A 26,746-nucleotide genomic window follows, 5' to 3' on the forward strand; every position below is an offset into this window, starting at 1 on the left:
ATTGGCTGTGAGTTCAATGAAAAAGAACGAACAATGTAAGTTAAATAAAGTTACTTTAAACAGAAACATGTAAAACATATAGTGATCAGGTGACAAAAGTGTTGTGATAAGAGGCTCAGAGGAACCTAATCTCCTATTTCCCCTAGGAACAATGGTTCCGTATTCCCTAAATCAGTGTTTGCAGCAAGTGTCAAGCATTGGCTATTTGCTATTATACTGGGGGGGAGAATGTAGTTTATGTCAGAACTGGTTAATTCACCTGAAAGCTGATAACACGAAAACACAAATTCTTGACTCAAGACTTTCAGAACCCCAAGTGAATGAAAGACAAACAGCTAATCAAGTAAGAAACACTTTCAGATCAGTCTAGGAAGAGGAAGGCCTGTGCTTTTTTTTTTTTTTTTTTGGCATGAGGCAACCGGCATGCCACATGGCTTTGAAAACAGGATGCTTTTCCTTGTATGTGAAAAGCCAGATTGACAGCCTAAACTTTAAGTAATAAAACACCACTGTGGTTTCCCATTCACAGTACGCTTCGCCGAACACTTAATTTAGAATCACACAATTATGTTTGCTTAATGCCAATTAATTATTAAACATGTTTATTGAGGTCTGACAGCCATAGAAGAGAGCCATCTTTTATATATTGGATGCCTGTTAAGCTTCAATAAACATGTTAACAATCATTTGGTGTTTAATGTGCATACAACATTGGCTATTAAATCTCAGGGCTGGGCTGGAATGAAACACTTATTTTTAAGAAGTGAGGCCCAGGTTGGTGATATCTGGATCACTAGTTGGGTCTGACACTCAATGTTCAATCGGCTGACGAGGCCCAAAGGGGCCACGAGAGCAGGGACAGAAGCCCGAGGGAGCCTGCTCTTGTCTTCCAGCTAACAGCTCACAGGTTCTGGAGTCTGCCTGCCTGGGAGCTGGGGTCCTGGGCCCAAGTTTGAGAGCTCTGCAGCCTCAGGCTTGTGCCTAAACTTCTCTTAGTATCTTTAACTGTAAGGGTACGACGGTGACAGTACAGCGTTTTACTCTCCAGGGTGCAACGGTCGGGCCCCGAGTAGCCTGCACCCAAATGTGCCTCAACGGCATACTGATTATTTTGAATCAAAGTTATTTAAGAAATGGCCAAGATGTGGAGAGAAGGGAACCCTCTTACACTGTTGGTGGGAATGCAAACTAGTACAGCCACTATGGAAAACAGTGTGGAGATTTCTTAAAAAACTGGAAATAGAACTGCCATATGACCCAGCAATCCCACTTCTGGGCATACACACCGAGGAAACCAGATCTGAAAGAGACACGTGCACCCCAATGTTCATCGCAGCACTGTTTATAATAGCCAGGACATGGAAGCAACCTAGATGCCCATCAGCAGATGGATGGATAAGGAAGCTGTGGTACATACACACCATGGAATATTACTCAGCAGTTAAAAAGAATTCATTTGAATCAGTTCTAATGAGATGGATGAAACTGGAGCCCATTATACAGAGTGAAGTAAGCCAGAAAGATAAAGATCATTACAGCATACTAACACATATATATGGAATTTAGAAAGATGGTAACGATAACCCTATATGCAAAACAGAAAAAGAGACACGGAAGTACAGAACAGACTTTTGGACTCTGTGGGAGAAGGTGAGGGTGGGATGTTTCGAAAGAACAGCATGTATATTATCTATGGTGAAACAGATCACCAGCCCAGGTGGGATGCATGAGACGAGTGCTCAGGCCTGGTGCACTGGGAGGACCCAGAGGAGTCGGGTGGAGAGGGAGGTGGGAGGGGGGATCGGGATGGGGAATACGTGTAACTCTATGGCTGATTCATATCAATGTATGACAAAACCCACTGAAATGTTGTGAAGTAATTAGCCTCCAACTAATAAAAAAAAATTTTTTTTTAATTAATAAAGAAGATGCGGTACATTTATACAGTGGAATATTATGCAGTCATTAAAAAGGAACCAAATTGGGTCATTTGCAGAGACGTGGATGGACCTAGAGACTGTCATATAGAGTAAAGTAAGTCAGAAAGAAAAAAAAAAAAATGGCCAAGAGGGCACTTGGCCCTTAACAAGAGGGACTCTGACCCTCCTTTCTGTCACCCCGAGAGCAGGAAAAGATCTCTCGCATGTGGAATGGACTTGTAGACACAGAGGGGGAGGGAGAGGATGGGATGAACTGAGGGGGTAGCACTGACATATGTACTACCATGTGTAAAACAGCGAGTGGGAAGTGGCTGCATAGCCCAGGGAACGCAGCCTGGTGCTCTGTGATGACCTAGAGCAGTGGAGTGGGGATGAGGTGGGAGCGAAGCTCAAGAGGGGGGGACATACATATACATAGAGCTGATTCATGTCGTTGTAGAGCAGGAATGAATACAACACTGGAAAGCGATGATGTTGCTTTTGTTGTTTTGTATTGTTGTTTAGTTGCTCAGTTGTGTCTGACTGCTTTGCAACCCCATGGACTGCAGCATGCCAGGCTCCTCTGCCCATGGACTTCTCCAGGCAAGAATACTGGAGTGGGTTTGCCAGGCACTCCTCTAGGGAAATCGTCCCAACCCAGGGATCGAACCCATATCTCCTGCTTGGCAGGTGGAGTCTTTACCACTGAGCCTCCTGGGAGGCCCAAAGCAATTATATTCCGATTAAAAAATAAATTAAAAAAATCTCTCATGTGAAAGGTGTACTCCCCGCATCTGGAGGTAGAAGGACACCCTACTGTCAGAGATAGGGAATTCAGGCAAGAAACCAAAATCTAAACAAACTCTGTTACTGCTTTTATTTACTACCCCAAGTCAAAACTCAGTTTAGATTTTTCACTAGTTGGGCACCCAAAACCTAAGGTTCTCTGCTGTCAGTTCCTCCCAAATATATTATTTCTTTGTCTGAAAGTATAAAAGCTATCTGCTTTGGTCACTTCTTAGATCCCATGCCTAAGAGACCAGCAAGAATTTCAAATATGTCTCTTTTTCTCCTGCTAATCTGTCTTGTGTCCAACCACAAGACATGAAGAGGGATGGAGGGGGCAATTTCCCCTCCCCAGCACTGAGCATGAAGTCAACGAGTGAAGTTGTATTAAACGAGAATTTAACTTAGGGCAAGTCAAATTGATGTGTTCAGTTTCTGAAAAGATGAGGGGGAAAACCAAGGGGAAGAAGAGCAGGATGAAGAAAAGGGGATGGGAGAGAAATAATAATTTAAAAAATGGGTGGCTCCCCCCATCCCTACTTTCAATGTCCCAGGCTGAGGGCAAGGTGAGAGAGAGACTGATGATGCATTTAGGCAAAATCACACTGTCCATGTTTACAACTAAGACTGCCGTTCAGAAGCACGCATGGCCATGTGCCTGAACGTTATGGACAACTTAAGGGACCTTCCAGGTGAATTTCGGCCAGACACAAGTTTTTGCCTCTTCCATGCTGACTTTAGAACCTAGTCCCACGTAAGAGAAGATATTTCTCTACCATACTTAGCACAGCCCCAGAACATAAAGAGTGCTCGATCAATGTTAGCTGCTATTACAATCATGGCTGTGGCCACTGCTGTCCTCCTCCACGTGAGGTTCCCCACACACACACCCACTGGGGAAGTCCCAATTTTCCTACAAACTGGAGGAAAGCGAGCTGCTGAGGCAATGTTATCTGTAGACCGCAGGCAAAGGGGTTGATTTCCCACCTTGGAAGCTGTTAGGAAGCAACTGCTCGGAGCACTTAATTTCCTCCAATGGGACTATCAAAACTGCACAGCCAGCCCCCCTGTGCCAACCCTCGGAGTGGACCAGTGCCCTGAGAGGCGCGTGCATGGCCATCAGGAGACATGTCCGTTTGCTGATTTAGATGGAAATAAACGCTTATGAATGAATTACGGGTGTGAGTCGTCCGCTTATGGATGAGATGCAGCTGCAGCTGGGATGTGGTTGAGGGGCAAGACCGCAAAACAATGTGGCAAACGGCTCTTGGGCGCCCTTCCCCCACCCCGACGACGGAGTCTGACTCCTCTGCCAAAGCCCTGCTCAAACTCTGGTGCTGTCAAGGCCCCCCAGTCAGAATGACTCACTTCCTCCTTGATCTCTTCTCTGGCTTCATCCCTCAGAGTCCTCAGCAGCCTCTCTCTCTCATCTTGTTTTCATCTGCCTGAATCCATTTTCCCCAGCTTACCAATGAGTCATCACCGACTCAATGGACATGAGTTTGAGCAAACTCTAGGAGATAGTGAAGGACAGAAGCCTGGTGGGCTGCAGTTCATGGGGTCGCAAAGAGTCAGACACAACTCCGCATCTGAACAACAACAATTTTCCCCAGTAGACAGTGGGAGGAAGGTAGCCAGAGGCAGGAGCAGCTATTATTCTCCTGGTGTTACCTGTGTTCAGCTCCTACACCTGCTCATTCTAGTCACGTGTCCTCAGCTGTCATCTAACCTTCACTGAGCCCTGGGTGACATCAGTGTTTTTGAAACTGGGGACTGTCTTAGTTCATTCAGACTTCTATAACAGACTGCCATACACTGTGTGGCTTACAAAAATAAACATCTCTCATAATTCTAAAGGCTCGGAAGTACAAGATGAAAACACTGGTGGATCGGGTGTTTCCTGGTTCATAGAGGGCTGTCCTTTTGCTGTGTCCTCACGTGGTGGAAGGGCAGAGAGAGCTCTCTAGGGTCCCTTTTACAAAGGCACTAACCCCACTGATGAGGGCTCCACCCTCATGACTTAATCATCTCCCAAAGGTCAAACCTAAAATCGTCACCACATTGGGGGCTAGGCTTCAGCACAGGAATTATGTGGGGGAGGGGGGATACAGCTTATTGTATTCCACCTTTGATAACCCCTAAATTCATGTTCTTCTCACATGCAAAATACATTTACTCTATCCCAACACCTCCCAAAGAATTAACTGACTCCAGCATCAACTCTAGAGTCTGAAGTCCAAAGCTTCATCTAAACCTCACCTTGTTTAAATCACCCATGAATGAGACTGGAAGTGAGATACATCCTGAGGCCAACTCCTCTCCAGCTGTGAAACGGAGAGACCTAGCAGTTATCTGCTCCCAAAATACAAAGGTGGGGCAAGGGCAGGAGAGACACTATCATTCCAACAGGGAGAAACAGGAAAGAGGAAAGGGTGACAGATCTCAAGTAAGCCCCAAACCTAACAGAGCAAACAACGTTGAATTGGAAGGCTCAGGACTAATCCTCTCTGGCTGGATGCTCTGCCTTCCAGGCCCACTGGTAACATCGCCCCCAAGGCTTGGCAGGATGGCTCTCCTGGGGCCCTGTATCTCTCCTGGGCTGGGGTCTCAGCCTTGGGGTTCTGGGAGGCCCCCTCTTTTCTAGTCCAAGTGGAGGCAACTGTCCCCCCAGAGCCATGCACTCCAGGCTTGTGGCAGGAGTGATAGCCTTGCTGGTCTCTGAATCATCTTCCATGTCATTCTTCTCTTGTCCTGAAAAATAGTGCCTAGCCTCTTACTAATACTAATTAGTATTAACCTCCTTATCAAAGGGCTGTTTGGCCAACACCCTTAGCATTCTCATTTTTTGCAATATATACAGGCTGAGAATTTTCCAGATCTTTAAATTCTGATTCCTCTTTGCTGAACAATTCCATCTTCAAATCATCTCTCCCTTCTCACATTTTATAAACAGTCAAGAGAAACCAGGCTGCTTCTTCAACACTCTGCTTAGACATTTCCTCAAATATCCAACTTCATCACTTATAAGTTTTACCTTCTATAAAACAACAGGACCTGATCACAATTCAACCAAGTTTCCCTGGTGGTTCGTATGGTAAAGAAACTGCCTGCAATGCAGGAGACCCAGGTTCAATCCCTGGGTCAGGAAGATCCCCTAGAGAAGGGAATGGCTACCCACTATTCTCCAGGTATTCTTGATTGGAGAATCCCATGGACAGAGGAGCCTGGTGGGCTACAGTTCATGGCTCACAAAGAGTCGGACACAACTGAGTGATTAACACACAAGAAGAATGGCCTTTTCCTAGCATCCAATAACGTGATCCTCATTTGCATGTAAGACCTCATCGGGATGGCCTTTACCATCCATATTTCTACCAACATTCTGTTCAGGATGACTTAAGTATCTCCACGAAGATTGAAGCTTTCTCTACAGCTCCCCCCACCCCTCTCTTTTTCTCTCAGTCCTCACCAGAATTGCCCCTATTCACAGTAATGCTGTGAAGGACAATAGGCTTTTTCTAGCAGGAGCCTCAAAATTCTTGCAACCTCTCTACCCACTACCCAGTTCCAAAGCTGCTTCCAAACTGTTATAGCAGCACCCTACTTCTCAGAACCAATTCCTGTCTCAGTCTATTTAGGCTGCTATAACAGAATACTATAGACGGAGTAGCTGATAAACAGCAAACATTTATTTCTCACAGTCGGAGGCTAGGAAATCCAAGATCAAAGCCCTGGTAGACCTTTGGTCTAGTGAGGGCGCACTTCCTGGTTCATAGTCAGCAGTCTTCTCACTGTGTACTCACTTGGCCGAGGGGTCAAAAGAGCTCACTGGGGTCTCTATTATGAGGGCACTAATCCCATTCATGACAGCTCTGCCTCCCTGAATCACCCAAGTCACCTAATCACCCAAAGGCCCCAGCACCTAACACCATCTCATTTCAGACTGGGTTTCAACATACAAATCTTGGTGGGGGACATATTCCATAGTGAGCCCACAGTGAGGGTAAGAGCTATCTTGTAGACGGGACAGTTAAGTACAGCTGCCCAGCCCGTGCACTGCACAACTCCAGCTCTGGGGATGGTCTCCATCCTTGCAATGCGAAGACACAATGCAATGATCACTCTCTGAAGAGCTTTGAAAGTGCAATCCCCAGTTGTAGCTGGTATGGCTATAATGCTCATCCAATGACTCTCTATTCCCCAGAATTATTGGGGGACAAGATGAAAAAATTAACAGGAAATAGATGTGAGCCCTTCCTCACCCTGGCCCTTGCATACTTCTACAAATAGCATGCCTGGGGAGAGGTCAGCACCAAAAGTCATTTATTAAACATTAAGCTACCGGTGTTGTGCTGGGTGACTTAAAAAACAAGTTCCTGCCTATCTTGTCTTTATCTATTGGTTTTTTCCACATCCTCTCCGACTGCCCCCTGACCTTTTGAAATACCCTTGATAAAATTAGACACGAGAGCTTTAAATGGCTCCAAGCAGGCAATTCTATTGTGTATACCAAAGTTCAAATTCCTAGACCTATATGACAAATCCAGTTCTAGCTTTAAACAAAAGAATTTGTCACTTAAATAACAACAAAATACACAAAACAGCAGTTTTCATTGTCTTCCTCACAGGCTCTGGAGATCACCACGCACACACTCACTACTGTGCATCAATGTTTCCCAGTTTATGAGCACCCAGTTTGGGCCAAACAACATGCTAGAAGCTTTCCTTACACACAGTACCTCCAGTGACTTCACTGCAATGGAATAAATTTGGAATAAATCGCAAAGGCCTTCTGAGAGCTGATGATGCATGAACTGCCCCCACCCGCTTCTCGACCCCACCTCTCACCACCTCTCTTGTTCGCCAGCCTCGCTGGCTTCCCTTCAGCTCCTGCCCCTGCCTGCCTCTGGACCTCGGCACTTGCTCTCCCCGCAGGTCTATTCAGAACCCAGGTCTTTTGTCTCTTTCAGGTCACAGATCGAGTGTCACCTCCTCCAGGAGGTCTTCCCTGAACACCATTGCTGAAGCGTTCACCTTCAAGTGCCCCAGTGGCTTCACTGTGCTTCCAGATATCAACTCGCTCATCTGCTTTATCCCTCCCACTGTCAGTTCCAGCTCAGGGACCTCTCTGGCCACATGCACTGAAATACTCAGTGCCCATAGCAGTGTCTGGCCTCAGGGAGTCCTCAGATACACATAAACACAGGAAGTGCTGCTTCCCACAAGCCCAGGAGGCAGACACTGTCCGTCGTCTTCACAGGGGAGGGCCTTGGAGAGGCTGCAGCAGAGCTCTGAAGCCAGGGCTCCTTGCCTGGGGCCTGAGCTCAGGCTGGGGTAGGCACTTCCCCTCATCGTTCACATGCCAAGCCCTGTCCTCAATGCTTACAGACACTGACCCGGTAAGTCCAACAAGCATCCTGAGACGCACTGTTCCGATCCCCGTTGTCAGGGGGAAAGTGAAGACAGAGAGGCGGAGTGACTTGACCATGTCACAGACCTTAGAGATGGCAGGGCTGGGAGTGGAACCCTGGTGGGGAGGGTCCTGGAGTGAACACTCTGCAGCCTCTCTCCTCACCGATGACAGCACTCACTGCCTGGAGCGCGTCCCATCTGACTTCCTTCAGGACTCGGGACCAAGGGCATGTGGACAGGAATGCCTTCCTGACACCCGAGGTAAGTGGTTCCGTCCAGGCTGCAGCCTACAGCTCTGTGCCCGTGAAGTCGCGCAGTCACATCTGACTCTTTGCGACCCCGTGGACTGTAACTAGCCAGGCTCCTCTGTCCACGGGATTCTCCAGGCAAGAACACCAGAGTGGGTGGCCAAGCCTTCCTGCAGGAGATCTTCCCCACCCAGGGATCGAACTCATGTCTCTTATGTCTCCTGCATTGGCAGGAGGGTTCTTAACCTCTAGCGCCACCTGGGAAGCCCTACAGCTCTCCAGCCTGCTATAACTTGTTAACTTAGTACTTAGCACTGTCTGACATATTTTACTGTATTTAATCAAATATAAGATTTCGTCAACTCTAAGACCTACCATTATGCATCTCTAAAAAGGCTGAAAAATACCAATCATCATGACGTGATACCAATAACTTCATCAGAGATGCTCAAATGTTAAAACGGTGTCTCTCAGAATCAGTGTTATAACATATATCTATTTATTTGCTCACTGTCCTTCTGTCCCCACTAGAATAGAAGCTTCATGACAGCAGGAATTCAGTGGTTTGGTTTACTACCACATTTCAAGATCAGAGAGTCAGGTTTTCAATGAAGATGTACTGAAATGAATTGAGCCGAACCACTCTCTATGAGGCAAGTCCTACTATTACCTCCATTGTACAGATGAGAACTACTGAGATACACAGAGGTCAAGGAACTGACCCAAAATCACACAGTTAGCAAGCTCCTGACTTATCTTTAGATAGTTCAGAACACATTGTTCCCAGGGGGACAAAATTTAGAGAGTTGCACAAAACAGTTTTAAAGCTGCTTCAATTTGTTTTGATTTTAGTGGAATTTGGGTATGTTGTGGTTGTTGTTGCTTAATCAATAAGTCATGCCCGACTCTTTGCAACCCCATGGACTGTAGCCCATCAGACATCTCTGTCCATGGGATCTCTTAGGCAACAATACTGAACTGGGTTGCCACTACCCTCTCCAGGAGATCTTCCCAACCCAGGGATTCCTGCATTGAAGGTAGATTCTTTATTGCTGGGCCACCAGGGTATCCCAAGTTGGGTGTGGGGTACTGTAAAACAAGTCTTGGGCCAAGACATCTTTCAGAATCAGTTCTCTATGAAGTGTAATTACAATGCATGGTCTAAGGGGATGAATGTTCAAAATCACACTGTTTTGGTCATCTGCTCTACCCAGGCTATAAGCTCATATAAGCCAGAACAAGCTTACATATGGTCTCTGAGACCAAATTCATCTGTCTAATTCATCCGACAATCAAGCATTAGGAAATGTTGAACTAGTCTGACTGCATTCTGAACTGAGTACTGCCTATGGCTCGCTGTCAAGATCTCAGTTAGAGTAAGATACGACGGGGCGAGGACAGGTAAAGGGACCTTCTCCCTCATTTTAAATCTTAGTTCAGTTCAGTTCAGTTCAGTCGCTCAATCGTGTCCGACTCTTTGCGACCCCAGTGACTGCAGTACACCAGGACTCCCTGTCCATCACCAACTGCTTGAGTTTACTCAAACTTATCTCCATTGAGTTGGTGATGCCATCCAACCATCTCATCCTCTGTTGTCTCCTTCTCCTCCTGCCATCAACCTTTCCCAGTATCAGGGTCTTTTCAAATGAGTTAGTTCTTTGCATCAGGTGGCCAAAGTATTGGAGTTTCAGCTTCAGCATCAGTCCTTCCAATGAATATTCAGGACTGAATTCCTTTAGGATGGACTGGTTGGATCTCCTTGCAGTCCAAGGGACTCTCAAGAGTTCTCTCCAATACCACAGTTCAAAAGCATCAAATCTTTGGCACTCAGCTTTCTTTATAGTCCAACTCTCACATCCATACATGACTACTGGAAAAACCATAGCTTTGACTAGCATACCTTTGTTGACAAAGTAATGTCTCTGCTTTTTAATATGCTGTCTAGGTTGGTCATAACTCCCAAGGAGTAAGCATCTTTTAATTTCATGGGTGCAGTCACCATCTGCAGTGATTTTGGAGCCTAACAAAATAAAGTCTGGCACTGTTTCCACTGTTTCCCCATCTATTTGCCATGAAGTGATGGGATCAGTTGCCATGATCTTAGTTTTCTGAATGTTAAGCTTTAAGCCAACTTTTTCACTCTCCTCTTTCACTTTCATCAAGTGGCTCTTTAGTTCTTCTTCACTTTCTGCCTTAAGGGTGATGTCATCTGCATATCTGAGGTTATTGATATTTCTCCCGGCAATCTTGATTTCAGCTTGTGCTTCTTCCAGCCCAGCATTTCTCATGATGTACTCTGCATATAAGTTAAACAAGCAAGGTGACAATATACAGTCTTGATGTACTCCTTTCCCAATTTGGAACCAGTCTGTTGTTCCATGTCCAGTTCTAACTGTTGCTTCCTGACCTGCATACAGATTTCTCAGGAGGCAGGTCAGGTGATCTGGTATTCCCATCTCTTTCAGAATTTTCCAGAGTTTGTGGTCTACACAGTCAAAGGCTTTGGCATAGTCAATAAAGCAGAAGTAGATGTTTTTCTGGAACTCTCTTACTTTTTCAATGATCCAACAGATGCTGGCAATTTGATCTCTGGTTCCTCTGCCTTTTCAAAAACCAGCTTGAACATCTGGAAGCTCACGGTTTATGTACTATTGATCCCCAGCTTGGAGAATTTTGAGCATTATTTTACTAACGTGTGAGATGAGTGCAATTGTGTGGTAGTTTGAGCATTCTTTGGGATTGCCTTCCTTAGGGATTGGAATGAAAACTGACCTTTTCCAGTCCTGTGGCCACTGATGAATTTTCCAAATTTGCTGGCATATTGAGTGTAGTACTTTCACGGCATCATCTTTCAGGATTTGAAATAGATCAACTGGAATTCCATCACCTCCACTAGCTTTGTTCATAGTGGAGGCCCACTTGACTTTGCATTCTAGGATGTCTGGCCCTAGGTAGGCGATCACACCATCATGGTTATATGGGTCGTGAAGATCTTTTTTGTACAGTTCTTCTGTGTATTTCTGCCACCTCTTCTTAATATCTTCTGCCTCTGTTAGATCCATACCATCTCTGTCCTTTATCAAACCCATCTTTGATGAAATGTTCCCTTGGAATCTCCAGTTTTCTTGAATAGATCTCTAGTCTTTCCCATTCTATTGTTTTCCTTTATTTCTTTGCATTGATCATTGAGGAAGGCTTTCTCATCCCTCCTTGCTATTTTTTGGAACTCTGCATTCAAATGGGAATATCTTCCCTTTTATCCTTTGCTTTTCTCTTCTTTTCTCAGCTATTTGTAAGGCCTCCTCAGACATCCATTTTGCTTTTTTGCATTTCTTTTTCTTGGAAATGGTCTTGATCCCTGTCTCCTGTACAATGTCACGAACCTCTGTCCATGGTTCTTCGGCACTCTTTATCAGACCTAATCCCTTGACTCTATTTGTCACTTCCACTGTATAACTGTAAGGGATTTGATTTAGGTCATACCTGAATGGTCTAGTGGTTTCCCCCACTTTCTTCATTTTAAGTCTGAATTTGGCAATAAGGAGTTCATGATCTGAGCCACAGTCAGCTCCCTGTCTTGTTTTTGCTGACTGTATAGAGCTTCTTCATCTTTGGCTGCAAAAAATATAATCAATCTGACTTCAATATTGACCATCTGGTGATGTCCATGTGTAGGCCTTCTCTTGTGTTGTTGGAAGAAGGTGTTTGCTATGACCAGTGCGTGCTCTTGGCAAAACTCTATTAGCCTTTGCCCTGCTTCATTCTGTACTCCAAGACCAAATCTGCCTGTTACTTCAGGTGTTTCTTGACTTCCTACTTTTGCATACTAGTCCCCTATAATGAAAAGGACATCTTTTTGGGTGCTAGTTCTAGAAGGTCTTGTAGGTCTTCATAGAACCGTTCAACTTCAGCTTCTTCAGCATTACTAGTCAGGGCATAGACTTGGATTACTGTGATATAGAGTGGTTTACCTTGGAAACGAACAGAGATCATTCTGTCGTTTTTGAGATTGCATCCAAGTACTGCATTTTGGACTCTTTTGTTGACTATGATGGCTACTCCATTTCCTCTAAGGGATTCTTGCCCACAGTAGTAGATATAATGGTCATCTGAGTGAAATTCACACATTCCAGTTCATTTTATTTATTTATTTATTTATTAACCTTTTGGATCCTAGTTCAGCAACCTAGGACCAAACCTGCGCCCCACCCTCTGCCTTGGAAGCATGGAGTCTTAACCCCTGAACTGCCAGGGAAGTCCCAGGAAGCACACATTCTAGAGCGACTAATTCAGCATTGAAAACACCTTTAGCCTGTGCACCTGCTCAGTCGCTCAGTCGTGTCTAACTCTTTGTGACCCCATGGCCTGTAGCCCACAAAGTTCCTCTGTCCATGGCATTTCACAGGCAAGAATACTGGAGTGGCTTGCCAATTCCTACTCCAGGGGATCTTCCCAACCCAGGGATCGAACCTGGGTCTCCCGCACTGCAGGCAGACGCTTTACCATCTAAGCCACCAGGGAAGCCCCTCCAGTTCATTTTAGTTCGCTGATTCCTAGAATATCGACATTCCCTCTTGCCACCTCTTGTTTGACCACTTCAATTTGCCTTGATTCGTGGACCTAACATTCCAGGTTCCTATGCAATATTGCTCTTTATAGCATCAGACTTTGCTTCTATCACCAGTCACATCCACCACTTGGTGCTGTTTTTGCTTTGGCTCCATCTCTTCATTCTTTCTGGAGTTACTTCTCCACTGATCTCCAGTAGCGTATTGGGCACCTACCAACCTGGGGCGTTCCTCTTTCAGTGTCCTATCTTTTTGCCGTTTCTTACTGTTCATGGGTTTCTCAAGGCAAGAATACTGAAGTGGTTTGCCATTCCCTTCTCCAGTGGACCACGTTTTGTCAGAACTCTACCCCATGACACGTCCGTATTGGGTGGCTCTACACAGCATGGTCATAGTTGCATTGAGTTATATTGATTCTTGGTAATTAATTTCTATAATGCCCCAGGGTGAGAACTCTTCTTTAGAGTGCCCTCTTCATGTGGGGTTCCCACACGCTAGGACATCTCCGTGTTCCTTTGAAGCATAAAGACGAAATGTTTATGAAGAGCTCTCTGATCCCTCATCCTGGACTGTTACAAACATCCACAGCTGAGCACTCTTTTTTTTTTTCCCCTAAATAAAAAACAAAGCACACTTTAATAAGTCACCTGCATGCTCACTGGTCGGTCTTTATTGGCTGGTGGCTTTGACTTAACTGGTTTGCTTGCTGAATCCATCCAAAAGTCCCATGTCAATAGAGGTATGTTCACAGAAGGGGTCTATCATTTTATGGTGCCAATACCAGATAAAACAGAGTTATTTAAAGACTGTCAGCTGGTATAACAAAAAGCTCATTATTAAGGGCAAAACCTCATGTTTATGCACAATTGTAAACAGTTACATTTAAATTGGCCAGCAGGGGCCCAGTAAAAGTGACTGCCTGACACTGCCACCTGAAGTTCCTTGGTTTTGAGTACCTCACACTGCATTATTATTTTTCTGTACTAAAAGTGCCGTAACCTGTAAAATGAAGGAGCCATAAAAGCAAGCGGACTAGAAAACCCTACAGAAACATGAGATGCCACTCCTGGTATATTCTATTAGATGCTTATTCCACAAGGGGTACATAAAATGCAAGGTGCCAGGCTTCTCACCTCAGTTTGTGTCTCTAATGGGAGGCATATGCCCACCTGGTCCACTGGAAACAGTCGATCAACAGGTAAAACGATCTTGAGATTCCTGGTGGAAATTTTGTACAAGAGGACTTTTAAGCTGATCTGAGCCCAGGTTGTGCTAAAGATACCAGCAATGTTTACCCTTCATGGAGTGCTTCCTGGATGCCAGACACTATACTACACCCTTTGTAAACATAATATTGATGTACACACACAATTCTAATCATTAAATCTCCTGCTTTCTTTTCTTCCTAGCACTAAATACTGTCTGATGATTGTGTATATAACTACTTTATTTTCTTACCCTCTGTCTCCCCAACTAGACTGTATATCTGTGAGACTAGGTACCTTGTCTTTCTTATTCCTTGATGTAGTCATAGTGCTTAGAACACTAATCAGCATATAGTAAATTCCCAATTATGTACTGATGAATAATAATGAAAACTGACAGCAAGTCTATGTGAGATATCATTACTCCCATATTACAGATGAAGAAACTGAGGCTCAGAGAGACAAATGACTTGCACAAGGTAATAGCATGCACACAGATAACTGACAGAGCTAGAATATAAGTCTGGTCTAGCAGTTTCCAAAGATGGACCTTCTGGACTATTCTAGACGATACCATTTGGCAGTGGGAGGCTGGAGCTGGCTCTTTATGGAGGGCCAAGCTTTCTAACTTTCAGTTCAGTGACTTCACTTTGCTGGCCTGATATTTAAATGTCATGGCACCAGTGTTTATACCACGGAAATCGGCAGAGCACTACCGGCCAGGCTTCCTCTTAGGAGCAGCAGGTTCAGCAGCCCCCCTCTGGATATCCGTGAGTCAAGCATGCTTTGCTGTTTTGCGCCTCTTATATGCATGTGTGCTCAGCTGCTTCCGTCGTGTCTGAATCTTTGTGACCCCATGGACTGTAGCCCGCCAGGCTCCTCTGTCCACGGGATTTCCCAGGCAAGAATACTAAAGTGGGTTGCCATTTCCCCATCTAGGGGATCCTCCCTGACCCAGGGAGCAGACCTGGGTCTCCTGCATTGCAGGTGGAGTCTTTACCGCTGAGCCACTGGGGACACCCTTTGTGTCTCTTACTGATTCTTAAATTCTCAAAGACCTCCTTCTTCCCCCCAGTCTCCCTTTCCCTGAATCTTCTCTTTTTATAAGTCTGCTCAGAAGCGGAAGCAGGCGTTTGGCTGGGGCAGGAACGGAAGCTGCAATTCTCTCAGTGGGCTGCTATCCAAACTGGAGGTCCCAGCACTGCTGGGTCTTCCCATGGAATTGGTCCTTATTCCTCACAGATGGAAACACAAAGAACCCTGGGCAATCCACCCTCATGAAGAGCTTTCCCCAGGGTGACTTGTGGAGGTGTAAGTCCTCCCTTACATAGTGAAACCACGATCACAGAAAACTAGCCAATCTGATCACATGGACCATAACCTTGTCTAACTCAATGAAACTAAGCCATGACGTGTGGAGCCACCCAAGACGGACGGGTCATGGTGGACAGGTCTGACAGAATGTGGTCCACTGGAGAAGGGAATGGCAAACCACTTCAGTATTCTTGCCTTGAGAACTCCATGAACAGTATGAAAAGGCAAAATGATAGGACACTGAAAGATGAACTCTCCAGGTCCATAGGTGCCCAATATACTACTGGAGATCAGTGGAGAAATAACTCCAGAAAGAATGAAGGGATGGAGCCAAAGCAAAAACAACAGCCAGTTGTGGATGGGACTGCTGATAGAAGCAAGGTCTGATGATGTAAAGAGCAATATTGCATAGGAACCTGGAATGTTAGGTCCATGAATCAATGCAAATTGGAAGTGGTCAAACAAGAGGTGGCAAGAGTGAATGTCGACATTCTAGGAATCAGCGAACTAAAATAGACTGGAATGGGTGAATGTAACTCAGATGACCATTATATATACTACTGGGCGCAGGAATACCTAATAAGAAATGAAGTAGCCATCATGGTCAACAAAACAGTCTGAAATGCAGTACTTGGATGCAATCTCAAAAATGACAGAATGATCTCTGTTCATTTCCAAGGCAAACCATTCAATATCACGGTAATCCAAGCCTATGCTCCAACCAGTAATGCTGAAGAAGCTGAAGTTGAACAGTTCTATGAAGACCTACAAAACCTTTTAGAACTAACACCCAAAAAAGATGTCCTTTTCATTATAGGGGACTGGAATACAAAAGTAGGAAGTCAAGAAACACCTGGAGTAACAGGCAAATTTGGCCTTGGAGTACGGAAAGAACCAGGGCAAAGGCTAATAGAGTTTTGCCAAGAGAATGCACTGGTCATAGCAAATATCCTCTTCCAACAATGCAAGAGACAACTCTACACATGGACATCACCAGATGGTAAACACCGAAATCAGATTGATTATATTCTTTGCAGCCAAAGATGGAGAAGCTCTATACAGTCAGCAAAAACAAGACAGAGAGCTGACTATGGCTCAGATCATGAACTCCTTATTGCCAAATTCAGACTTAAATTGAAGAAGGTGAGGAAAACCACTAGACCATTCAGGTATGACCTAAATCTAATCCCTTATGATTATACAGGGGAAGTGAGAAATAGATTTAAGGAACTAGATCTGATAGACAGAGTGCCTGATGGACTATGGACAGAGGTTCATGACATTGTACAGGAGACAGGGATCAAGACCATCCCCATGGAAAAGAAATGCAAAAAAGCAAAATGGCTATCTGAGGCGGCCTTACAAATAGCTGTGAAAAGAAGAGAAGTGAAAAGCAAAGGAGAAAAGGAAATATATTCCCATTTGAATCCAGAGTTCCAAAGAATAGCAAGGAGAGATAAGAAAGCCTTCCTCAGTGATCAATGCAAAGAAATAAAGGAAAACAATAGAATGGGAAAGACTAGAGATCTATTCAAGAAAATTAGAGATATCAAGGGAACATTTCATGCAAAGATGGGCTTGATAAAGGACAGAAATGGTATGGACCTAACAGAAGCAGAAGATATAAGAAGAGGTGGCAAGAATACACAGAAGAACTGTACAAAAAACATCTTCACGACCCAGATAATCACAATGGTGTGATCACTCACCTAGAGCCAGACATCCTGGAATGTGAAGTCAAGTGGGCCTTAGAAAGAATCACTATGAACAAAGCTAGTGGAGGTGATGGAATTCCAGTTGAGCTATTTCAAATCCTGAAAGATGATGCAGTGAAAGTACTGCACTCATTATGCCAGCAAATTTGGAAAACTCAGCAGTGGCCACAGGACTGAAAAAGGTCAGTTTCCATTCCAATTCCTAAGAAAGGCAACGCCAAAGAATGCTGAAACTACTGCACAATTGCACTCATCTCACACGCTAGTAAAGTAATGCTCAAAATTCTCCACACCAGGCTTCAGCAATACATGAACCGTGAACTTCCAGATGTTCAAGCTGGTTTTCGAAAAGGCAGAGGAACCAGAGATCAGATTGCCAACATCCGCTGGATCATCGAAAAAGCAAGAGAGTTCCAGAAAAACATCTATTTCTGCTTTATTGACTATGCCAAAGCCTTCAACTCTGTGGATCACAAAAAACTCTGCAAAATACTTAAAAGAGATGGGAATACCAGACCACCTGACCTGCCTCTTGAGAAACCTGTATGCAGGTCAGGAAGCAACAGTTAGAACTGGACATGGAACAACAGACTTGTTCCAAATTGGGAAAGGAGTACATCAAGGCTGTATATTGTTACCCTGCTGATTTAACTGATATGCAGAGTACGTCATGAGAAACGCTGGGCTGGAGGAAGCACAAGCTGTAACCAAGATTGCCGGGAGAAATATCAATAACCTCAGATATGCAGATGATGCCACCCTTAAGGCAGAAAGTGAAGAGGAACTAAAAAGCTTCTTGATGAAAGTGAAAGAGGAGACTGAAAAAGTTGGCTTAAAGCACAACATTCAGAAAACTAAGATCATGGCATCTGGTCCCATCACTTCATGAGAAACACATGGGGAAACAGTGGAAACAGTGTCAGACTTTATTTTTCTGGGCTCCAGAATCACCGCAGATGGTGACCTCAGCCATGAAATTAAAAGACGTTTACTCCTTGGAAGGAAAGTAATGACCAACCTAGATAGCATAATAAAAGCCAGAGACATTACTTTGCCAACAAAGGTCCATCTAGTTAAGGCTATGGTTTTTCCAGTGGTCATGTATGGATGTGAGAGTTGGACTATAAAGAAAGCTGAGCACTGAAGAATTGATGCTTTTGAACTGTGGTGTTGGAGAAGACTCTTGAGAGTCCCTTGGACTGCATAGAGATCCAACCAGTCCATCCTAAAGGAGATCCGTCCTGGGCGTTCATTGGAAGGACTGATGCTGAAGATGAAACTCCAATGCTTTGGCCACCTCATGCAAGGAGCTGACTCATTGGAAAAGACCCTGATGCTGGAGGGTTTGGGGGCAGGAGGAGAAGGGGATGACAGAGGATGAGATGGCTGGATGGCATCACTGACTCGATGGACATGAGTTTGAGTAAACACCGAGAGTTGGTGATGGACAGGGATGCCTGGCATTCTGCGATTCATGGGGTCGCAAAGAGTCAGACACGACTGAGCGACCGAACTGACTGAAGTCCTCCATTCCTTCTTTAACCTTTCAGAGGTATAATTATCAAGTAGGGGAGGACATCTACTAGGCTTCCCTTTCCCTGCCTCTCGTCTGCTTTGGACTGGGGCATTCCATCTGTCTGGGAGCCTCAAGAAATTGTTGGGCGATGCTCAGAGAATACTAGGTGATGTTGATCACAGAAGCCCACTATCCACCTGCCAACCCTATGTGAGTACCAAGCTGCTTGTAAGACAGGGTGGCAACAAATCTTTCAAGAGGCTGTTTGAAAATGTTTTATGGCACGTAGGGTTACAAGGCTCTAGCTGAACAAATGGAAAAATTAGTCTACCTTAAAATAGCCAAGGCAAGTAATTTTCTATCACCTTGTTTCTTAAATGTACTTAACGTCTAGAATCTGGGCCTCCCAAAATATGGCTAAGGGTCATCAGTTAAAATGGCAACTTGAAGATTAAAAAAAAAACAGAAAAAATCTCCACTTTATTTATTTTTTCAAAAACCTCCACTTTAATAGTTGCTTCTAAAATGGTGCCATCAGCTCTTCTGTTCAGAATAAGAGAAGTTAGGAATGAAAAGACATCAATTATTATTTCTTGAATTTAACAGCCTTGAGCCAGTCTAGCAACAGGAGTCTTATCCCACATCTACTTAGGCTCAGCCACAGCTCTCCCTGACCAGCCCCACCCTCCACCCCCCCGCCAGGGGTTTTCCAAGGTCTCACAGCTTAGGTTTGGTTTCCTTCTGGTTTTTCTTGAATGGAATGGTTTGCTTTCTAACTCCTTTCTCCAGATTTCTAAATTAGTCTTCACCGCACAAAGCAAGTTAGTGATGACAACCAGAGGGGCAGTCTGCTATTTCCTTGTGTTCTTTTTCTTTTTCTCTTCCTCTTTCTTGAACATTTTTGCTCTTCTTTTTACATTTCCTTTATTCATTCACTCATTCATTTATCCTATTCCATTGCTTCAATAAAGATCTGTCATTAAACAGATACAGCCACTATGGAGAACAGCATGGAGATTCCTTAAAAAATTAGGAGTAAAACTACCATATGACCCAGCAATCCCACTACTGGGCATATACCCTGAGAAAAACCAGAATTCAAAAAGACACATGTATCTCAACGTTCACCACAGCACTATTTACAATAGCCAGGACGTGGAAGCAACCTAGATGTCCATCAATAGATGAATGGACAAAGAAGTTGTGGTACATATATAAATGGAATATTACTCAGCCATAAAAAGGAATGGATTTGAATCAGTTGAACTAAGGTGGATGAACCTATAGCGTGTTACACAGAGTGAAGTAAGTCAAAGAGAACAAATATATATGGAATCTAGAAAAATGGTACTGATCAAACTATTTGCAGGAATAGGAACACAGATAGAGACCAACAGATGAAGGGGAGAGTAGATGAATTGAGAGAGTAGCATCAAAACATATACGTTACCATGTGTAAAACAGATAGCTAGGGGGAAGTTGCTATAACACAGGGAGCCCAACCCAGTGCTCTGTGACAACCTAGGGGGGTGGGATAGAGTATGAGATGGAAGGAGGTTCAAGAGGGAGGGGATATCTATGTAGACTTATAGCTGATTCACATTGCTGTTTGGCAAATACCAACACAACACTGTAAAGCAATTATCCTCCAATAACAAATTTTAAAAGATCTATTAAATAAAATATATGCATCACAAACTAGGAAGGCTAATTCCTACGGATACCAGGGATTTGGCCTGCAAAGAGTTTACGCTTATGGGAGGAGAGCCACCAAAGTACAAGCAGAGGGGAAAGAGTAGGACACTGTTGGTGTGTGCAGGGATGCCCCTAAGGGTTGGAGACGGCTGTATCTGCCCTATGACCTGAAAGATGAGCAGGAGTTTGCAGGAGTAAAGGGGAAGGGTGCTCCAGACTGTGACAGCAGGTGCCAAGGCCCTGAGGCTCAAGGCAGTATGGCTCCAGAAAGAGGCTGAAGTGAGCATGGCAGGGTGGAGGTATGAGGCTACTAATGGCAAGAGATGTGGCCGGAGAAATTAGGAGGGGCTAGATAACAGGGATCCGGCACACCAAGGCAGGGAGGTGGGACTGGATTCAGGAGGTGATGGGAAGGTTGGAGCTGTGAGTGACACAATGAATAAAAAGCAAAGGTGGGGTTAACTCATTTCCTACCACAGAGTCATGGCCACCCTTCAACAGAGGCCCCTGAGTTTCTCATGATGGCTGGTGTCATTACTGAATGAGTCATCTGGCCTTAATGTTGATGACTGGGGGTGAGGGTAGGGGGGAGGATGAACATGACTCACAGGGGACTGAAAATAAACCAGCCCTATTACTTTAGATGCAAATGAGAATAAATGGAATTTCTGGGGCTCACTGTAGCTGGTCTTTTTTGAGGAGGAGAGGGCTGGATACTGAGATACAGGGTCTACTGAACATTATAACATCTTCCCTGCACCTCTTGGCAGGCAAATTACTTCACAGGCCATGAAAATGAGTCACTAAATTCTAAACCTTGGTTGAGAAAAGCAAGTTTGATAAATGTGTCCAGCTACTGGAATAAAGACCCAGAATGCAGGCAAATCATGAAGTTCAGATGGTGCCAATGCAAAAGCAGCCCCAGACCTGCATTTAGTGTTCCACACACACTCACACACACACTTATGTGCACACACCCTCCCTTTCTTTCCTTGAAATATCAGTTGCAAATGTCAATGCCTAGAATATCTCATGCCTACAAACTGATACAATTATAAGTGACCAAAAGGTGAGACAGGTGTGTTCGGGAGAGTTGGGGGTAGCCCAGAAAATAAAAAAGAAAAGAAAAAAAATCAGTCAAGAAGAACCATGAATCCAAACATCACATTTCAAAATGTTTTAGTATTTTGTGGATTTATATCACATCCAAGTGTATTAGTCACTTAGTCATGTCCAGTTCTTTGCAACCCCATGGACTGTAGCCCATGAGGCTCCTCTGTCCATAGCATTCTCCAGGCAAGAATACTGGAGTGGGTTGCCATTTCTTTCTGCAGGGCTTCTTCTCAAGCCAGGGATCTAACCCAGGTCTCCTGCATTGCAGGTAGATTCTTTACTGTCTGAGCCATCAAGGAAGCCCCATTTCATCTCAAAATTCCTGCAGTATTTTTACATATTTAAAAGACAGAATGGTACATCCCTGATTTTACTCTCTGGAAAAACTTACTCTGATGTTATCACTTGTGGGAGTGACTAAGAAGGCCTGGCCTTTAATTTTTGACCAAACACCTAGGTTACAGAGCTTAAATCATTTTGGAAGGCCTGATTAGCTTGTCCAGCGTTAATTAGTACCTTTCTTGGCATTCTTGTCCACCTCCTATTTCATGACTGAGAATAGTAGAGCCTACTTTTGCAAATATAGTATGTTAAATCTAAGAGGTTTTAAAAAAATTTTAAAGGCAGACTAAGTGGAGAAGAGGCTGTATAGAAAAGAGTCTCCAGTATGCCCTTAGGTTGAGTCCTTTCAGCCAGCAGTAAGCACACAACCTTCTTTTGTCACGGAAGGGTTCTCTGGATGATCCACACACTTTCATGCATTGTTAAAAAAAAGAATGAGCATCTTTCAAAATGGTGCTTCCTGATAACCAATGACTCCCAGGGACGCCGAACATGCCCATCATTTGTCAGGGAATTTGGTACCATGTAAAAGACATTTCCCAAGAAAGCACCTCCTCCTTCCATGTAGTTTTCTTGAGTCAAATTCCAAAGGCCATCCCTGTTGTGAAAGCTCCCTCTGGCAAGAAGTTAAAATTGAAGTTATCTTGGCAAAACAGGAAATTATTTGGGGGTGGGGGACAGAATTAAACTTGAGTAGTTTTTCTTCTTTTTCTCAATTGTACTTTTGTTCACAGCTTCAGCTGGGAGAGAGAGTGTTCACATTTAGTTTGGAGTTTATGAGTTCATATTTTATAATTAACGTTGCCAACAGGGGAGTTTGATTAATACCAAGCAGTGGATTTTGAGCAATGTTCCATACAAATTGCCAAATTTAGCAATAAAATAAATTGGTTATGTGAACATAATTAGTAGGATGACTACTTAAAATTCAAAACCGAATGTGAATAATTCCAAATCATCTGAGCCACAAATCCATTATTTGTATAGAAGGGAGAAAGTATAGCATTTGGGTTTTATTTTGCCCTCAACCACAATGCTATTCAGCACCAAGCTGAACATAATGAAACTTCTACAATGGGTTGTGACAATATTTTAGAGCAACCCAGAAACACACACAGACGCATGTGCATGCACACATGCAAAGTGAATGTAATAAAGATAAGAAATGCTAAACTGAGCTTCCATGGTAAATGTAAAAATCTATAACAAATTTTTTACGCAAATGCTGTACTGCATTTTTCTGATGCACCATACATAAACCTATGGCACAAAATTACACAGGAGAGCCTCTTGCCTTTAAATATTCACAGTACCTTATTGTCACCCTGGACTTCTCCGAGCCTTTGCTGAAGTTCTTTAATTTCTTCTCCCAGATGTTTATTTCGGTCCTGAGAATCTCTCAATAGTTGTGCAAGATTAGCCTGCAAATATCAACACATTATGAAATATAATCAAAAATGGAGGAGTGGAGAAATGTGAGGTTTTATTAGGCTTATTGCAGTCAGCATCCAAGCCCAGCTGAAGCACACAAAGCCGTTTAGAGTAAACACGTGTACGAATATAGCAAGTGTGAAAATCATGCCACTACAACCGCATGGAGGGAAATAAAATTGGCCATGAACCTCAATTTGGGGATGTTCTTTGTCTCCAGAACGGCTCACAGACAAGTGATGGAGGACTTGGTCTTACTTGACATTTTTTTTAAAAGAGCTCCTCATGAAAACTCTTACAAGCAGTCCTAGAGTTCAATGCTAACTTTGGGCCAACAAGAAAGGAAAAGTTTCATTTCCTTGTTTGGATAGTTTTTTCCTTCAAATAGATCATGTGTAATGAACTTTTCTTTGCCACCTTAATGACCAGAATTTTGATCCAAAAAAGTCTGTCCGACAAGAGACCGGTGAGGTATCATGATTGCAGAAATCAGGATCCAGGGTAATGCAACAACCTGCTGGGCTGCTTTGCTCGCCTCCTTATTCCCCTGTTCTAGTCCCCAGAGTACCAGCCAGGATGAGCGCCTTCCAGTCCAGTCTTTGTAATGGCATCGCTTCCTTAAGATTCCCCCTGGTCAGACCGGATCCCGCTAGCCCACATGGGCAGTTCTCCCCTCCCTCAGTCCAGCTTCATCAACACATCACAGCCGGTTCCTCTGGACCGCGTGAGCATCCTTTACCATGCTCCCGCCCTTCTCAGGTTCCCCGAACCTGAATGTACATCTGTTCCCACACTATGTGCATGCTTTCATCTACTCAAGCCTCTAACTTTTTGTTCAACCTTACCTCCCGTGGCTGCTGTTTCTATACTACTCCAATTTTGCTCATTTGTTCTAATTCTCACCTTGCTTACTGAGCTCTTATCTAACCTCAGCAAGAAGAAACGAACTAGTCAAAGGTAGAGATTCCTTTTCCTCCTTCCTAAGCCTCCAAGGACATTGCTCCAGGAAGTACTCTCATTTCAGCAAATGTTTTTAAAGACTCCTGATGAATAAATGAACGAAGGAAGGAGGGACGCAAGCAAGCCAGCAACCAGAATATGACTTTCAAAGAGGCATTTTTCAGAAACAGTCATACAAGGGGTTTGAGAGTCATCTTTTCGATTCCTGTCCTGTGATAGCTGAAGAAACTCAAATCCAGAGACATTGTGGGTGAGTGCAAATGCAGTTGGTTAAATCTCCAAAAACTTCAATGCTAATACTTCCAGGAATACTCAGTTATGTTAGGTAATCAAAGTGGAATGAAAGTGAAAGATTAATATAAAGACTAAACCTTGGCTCATCCTTGACTCCTCACTTTGTTTCATCTCCCATGTTCCAGCCATTGGGATATCCAGCATCTCTACTGTCAAGGTAGGCCCCCATTCAGCTCCTCGCAAGCCCACTTTCTGGCTGTTCCCCACATAGTGCAGGCAGGACCCATCTCAGTATCGCTCCCTCTGTCGGTCCTCTTGGACTAGAATGCTCTCCCTCCCAGATACCTCTTGGCTCACTCCCTGACCTTTGGAAGGTCTTTGTTCAAAGAGCATCATTTCAAAGGGCCCACGTGGACCACTATCTAATGGTGCAAACTGCCCACCTCCCCTGAATGCCCAAGCCCTTTCCCCTGCACTACTTTTTATTTCCAGAGCACTTGCCATCTCTTAACATACTATGTAATTTACTTTCTTGTTTATTGCCATATGTTGACATATGTTTATTGCTCAGTGTTTATTTCCTGTCTCTTTCTCCCTAGTAAAAGAGAAGTTCCATTAAGGGCAAGGAACTTTGTTCTCTCTACTGGTCTACCTCAAGAACCTAGTGGATGCTCCATAAATATTTCTTAAATTAAAGATAATACATTGAGTCTGAAGATTGTGGTCTTAGCCTAGAGAAATATCTGGAATAATAAAATACTGAAACCAGTTCATGGAACGTAACGTTGCATAGAAACCCCGTTCATCCCCACTTGGCAGGATTCAACCAAGCCCTGATTTCCACTCGCTTACTTGTGAACATTACTCAAAAATGTGATTTACTTCTTAACCCCATATTTGCAAAGCTCATATCTTGTAATAGTTGTTTTCCAAATTTCCCAGATTCCTGTCCTTATCAGATAAAAATCTGGTGAAGGATAAGGAAAATTCCCCCTCATTTTACAGGCAGGAGAGCAAAGAAACAAGAGATACTGTGGTCAACAGACTACTTTGGGAAATTTCTCCAGAAGGAATGTACCAGTTCTGCCACTTACTGGACTGGGTGACCTCGAGTAAGTTTCTTAACTTCTTGAGTTTCTTCACCCATGAAATGGAGCTAGCCATATGTACTTCAGGTATTAAATGGATACTTTCATTGAATAATGAACCTAGGACATCTTCCACAGTGCTTGATGTATAGTAGGCACTGGTTAAAGGCTGGTCATCTCTGACTCTGCCCTTCCAGTGGCTCCAGCTCACTCACTCAGTGGACAGTTGGGCAGATTGGCAGAAAGACTCCTTGGATACATCTGTCTCCTTTGTCATCCTGCCTCTGCACTCAGTCACCCATTCATTCAGACAACAAATATTTAGGGAGTGCCCACTATGTGTCAGGCACAATTTTTAGACTCTGGAGATACAACAGTGAGCAATACAAAGTCTTGTGAAATGAAATATTTCCTGCCATATCAGTGGGCAAGAAATGTCACAGCCATCCACGATTTCTGGCTTCCTAATGTGAATGAGGGCTCCCAAACGGGAACATTATGCCAGCGATCCGGCAGATGCAGCCACCCCGCAATGGCGATTGCTGAGGAGCTGGGGGTAGGGGGCTGCAAGAAGCAGCCATCCACCACACCTGCCACCCCTTAAGGTGAACAAGGAATTAAGGATGTAAACATTCTAGAAACAGGATTTGGCCCCAGATAGTTGAGGTGCATACGAAAGGAATGAATTCAGTGAGCCTGGGGGCTTGCATCTTCCCATACACAGAAGAACACTAAATTCCTTAGCTTGATATCTGGTTTTCCTAACTACTTAACAATAATCTTTGATGCTCAGACTGACTGCCTGGCCCCTTTATTGCAAACTTGTATATAGCCTGACTCTCTCCTGCCTCCTTGGAGCAGCTTTCTCAGAGCTATTGAGATGCTGCCTCCCGGGCTCAGAATCCTTAACATTCCCATCAAATCAAATAACTCTTTACTTTCAAAGTTGCGATGAATTTTTTAGTCCACAGCCCCTTGTTCCTGTAAACTTACATTTTAATAGATGACATTATATTAATTGCATTTTATTACAACAAAATGAATAATGACTGATGAGTTAAATGATGAGTGCTATGTGAAACAAACACAGCAGGCAAAGGGAACAGCATGTGCTGGGGAAAGACCATGGCAGGTGTCACAAGGAAGGCCACATGTAAACCAAGACTTGAAAAAGGAGGAACAGCTAGTGTGAGCCTTGTG

General features: G+C 44.0%; 1 protein-coding gene and 1 non-coding gene across 4 annotated transcripts in view; both read right to left on the bottom strand.

The window, feature by feature from the left end:
• Positions 1-26,746, bottom strand: part of CCDC149 (coiled-coil domain containing 149) — a 120,587-nt gene that overhangs the window by 35,465 nt on the left and 58,376 nt on the right. For all 3 annotated transcript variants that reach the window (XM_065907263.1, XM_065907262.1, XM_065907264.1), the window contains exon 4: positions 23,147-23,254. In XM_065907263.1, the coding sequence (XP_065763335.1) occupies positions 23,147-23,254 (108 nt within the window). The remainder of the gene's footprint in view (positions 1-23,146; positions 23,255-26,746) is intronic.
• Positions 12,815-12,886, bottom strand: TRNAC-GCA (transfer RNA cysteine (anticodon GCA)). The gene has a single exon. It is a non-coding gene; the product is annotated as a tRNA-Cys (tRNA).

The sequence above is a fragment of the Muntiacus reevesi genome, chromosome 16, assembly GCF_963930625.1.
Source record: "Muntiacus reevesi chromosome 16, mMunRee1.1, whole genome shotgun sequence".
Taxonomy (NCBI): Eukaryota; Metazoa; Chordata; class Mammalia; order Artiodactyla; family Cervidae; genus Muntiacus; species Muntiacus reevesi.